The following is a 1,968-nucleotide window of genomic DNA, read 5'->3' on the forward strand; positions in this document are numbered from 1 at the left end:
CGAGCCAGGTTTTGGAATCTATGCGATTATACACAGCTCTCTTTTTTATTTCATCATCTGAAATTGCTTTTAAATAACGAAATGAATAAGAAAATCACAATTTTTTGTCAACTCATAAACTTTGCATGATATTTGGTGAATTTGGATTTGGTGGCCCACGATTCCCCACCATTTTGCAAAATCCAAAAAATATTGCTTTTTTTAAACAGTCAGAATTTGGGGAAAATAACTTATCAAAAATTTAAAAAAAATTTCTTATGATACCTTGAAAATGTAGAAAACCATACCATTTTTTATTTTCATTTTATCTTTTGTAATAAAGAAGTTATGGTACAACGAAAAAAAGTGGCCCATGATTCCCCACTCTCCCATACACATTATGCACAACATTTCAAAAGACCCTCCACTTTTTTGGAAAATAAGCTCGTTGTACTCTTTTTTGCGTTGCAAGGAATGGTAACCCTATGCTATAGAGTTGAAAAAATGAAAGTTTCAAGTTGAAAATCAAATTTAATTTTGAATATTTTCTTGTCCGTTCATAGACAATAATAATATTATATCATGGCAAGTTTCATTTATTTGAAAGATTTTATCCATTTATAATTCATTTATTTGATAGATTTTATCCATTTATAAATTAAAATAAATTCCTCGAACTTCGTCTATTTGACTCGATAAAAATATCAATGTACCTATTTCATTAAAAGCCCAAAATCCATCAAGTTACCCCTCGATCGTAAGCTTCTCGAAGAATCTAATAAGATTTCAAAGCTGGGAGCTTTTTGGTTGGATCAAGCTGAAAAAGGCTATACTAGAATGTTTACCATTCAAAACGATTTGACGTTCGCGAAACAGCTGAGCATTTTCTTATCGCGTTCCTTTCGGTGGCGTATTTTTTTTCTTCATAATTCGCCACAAAATTGTGATTATTCATTGTAGTAACTATTCCGTAGGTAAGGTCATCATGAGCAGCGCTGCAGTGGACTCGAAACCGAGCGATGCCCCGGAGCATTGTCCCGGAACGGAGAGTGAGAATGCTGGCAAGTCGTCAGCATGTGCTGGCTGTCCCAATCAGCAGATATGCGCAACGGGCCCGAAAGGTCCGGACCCCGCGATAGCGCTTGTGAAGGAAAAACTCCAGGAGGTACGGAATAAAATTTTGGTCCTCTCGGGCAAAGGAGGAGTGGGGAAGAGTACGGTAACGGCGTTGTTAAGTCGTGCGTTGGCGCACCAAAATCCGGAGAAGAATTTCGGGGTACTGGATATTGACATCTGTGGTCCATCGCAGCCCCGCGTTTTGGGAGTGCTTGGGGAGCAGGTACATCAGTCGGGATCCGGTTGGTCACCGGTTTATATTGAGGACAATCTGAGTCTGATGTCGATTGGCTTTCTGCTGGGAAGTCCAGATGATGCAATCATATGGAGGGGGCCAAAGAAAAATGGCATGATTCGACAGTTTCTCACCGAAGTTGACTGGGGACAGCTGGACTTTCTGGTGCTTGATACACCTCCTGGGACTTCGGACGAGCATCTGTCAGCTACCACTTATCTTAAGGAAAGTGGTGGGGCTTGGGGAGCGGTTCTTGTGACCACGCCACAGGAAATGGCCCTACTCGATGTTCGTAAGGAAATCACATTCTGCAAAAAGATGGGTATCCCTGTCGTTGGAGTAGTAGAGAACATGTCGGTGTTTGTGTGCCCCAAATGCACTACGGAATCGGACATTTTCCCGGCCAAGACTGGCGGAGCTGAGAGTATGTGCAAGGAGATGGAAGTAACCTACCTTGGAAAGCTCCCGTTGGATCCCCGATTGGCTCAGTGTTGTGACGAAGGAAAGGATTTCATTAGCGAGCATTCCAAGAGCCCAACGGTGCTTGCGTTGAAGCAGATTGTGGCCAAGGTGCAGGAGTTTTATGAAAGTTGAACCGTGAGTTTTTGTTGTCTGTAATACATAAATTTTGAAAAGTA

General features: G+C 41.4%; 1 protein-coding gene across 2 annotated transcripts; it reads left to right on the forward strand.

Moving 5' to 3' along the window:
- The first annotated feature begins 780 nt into the window (after positions 1 to 780).
- On the forward strand, positions 781 to 1,968 carry LOC129746732 (cytosolic Fe-S cluster assembly factor NUBP1 homolog). Of its 2 annotated transcripts, none has more exons than XM_055740588.1 (2): positions 781 to 884; positions 954 to 1,968. In XM_055740588.1, exon 2 carries the CDS (start codon positions 965 to 967, stop codon positions 1,922 to 1,924), a length of 960 nt encoding a protein of 319 aa, XP_055596563.1. In that variant the 5' UTR covers positions 781 to 884; positions 954 to 964; the 3' UTR covers positions 1,925 to 1,968. The 2 variants fall into 2 exon arrangements, with proteins under 2 accessions (XP_055596563.1, XP_055596562.1); XM_055740587.1 differs by having other exon boundaries at positions 783 to 884; positions 940 to 1,968.

This window comes from Uranotaenia lowii, chromosome 2, assembly GCF_029784155.1.
Source record: "Uranotaenia lowii strain MFRU-FL chromosome 2, ASM2978415v1, whole genome shotgun sequence".
Classification (NCBI taxonomy): Eukaryota; Metazoa; Arthropoda; class Insecta; order Diptera; family Culicidae; genus Uranotaenia; species Uranotaenia lowii.

Bases quoted from the DNA above. Each gene is read 5' to 3' on its own strand.
- LOC129746732 (XM_055740587.1), top strand. From the start codon at position 817: ATGTTTACCATTCAAAACGATTTGACGTTCGCGAAACAGCTGAGCATT. The intron at 885-939 runs GTGGCGTATTTT...TATTCATTGTAG, and splicing joins TTCTTATCGCGTTCCTTTCG to TAACTATTCCGTAGGTAAGG.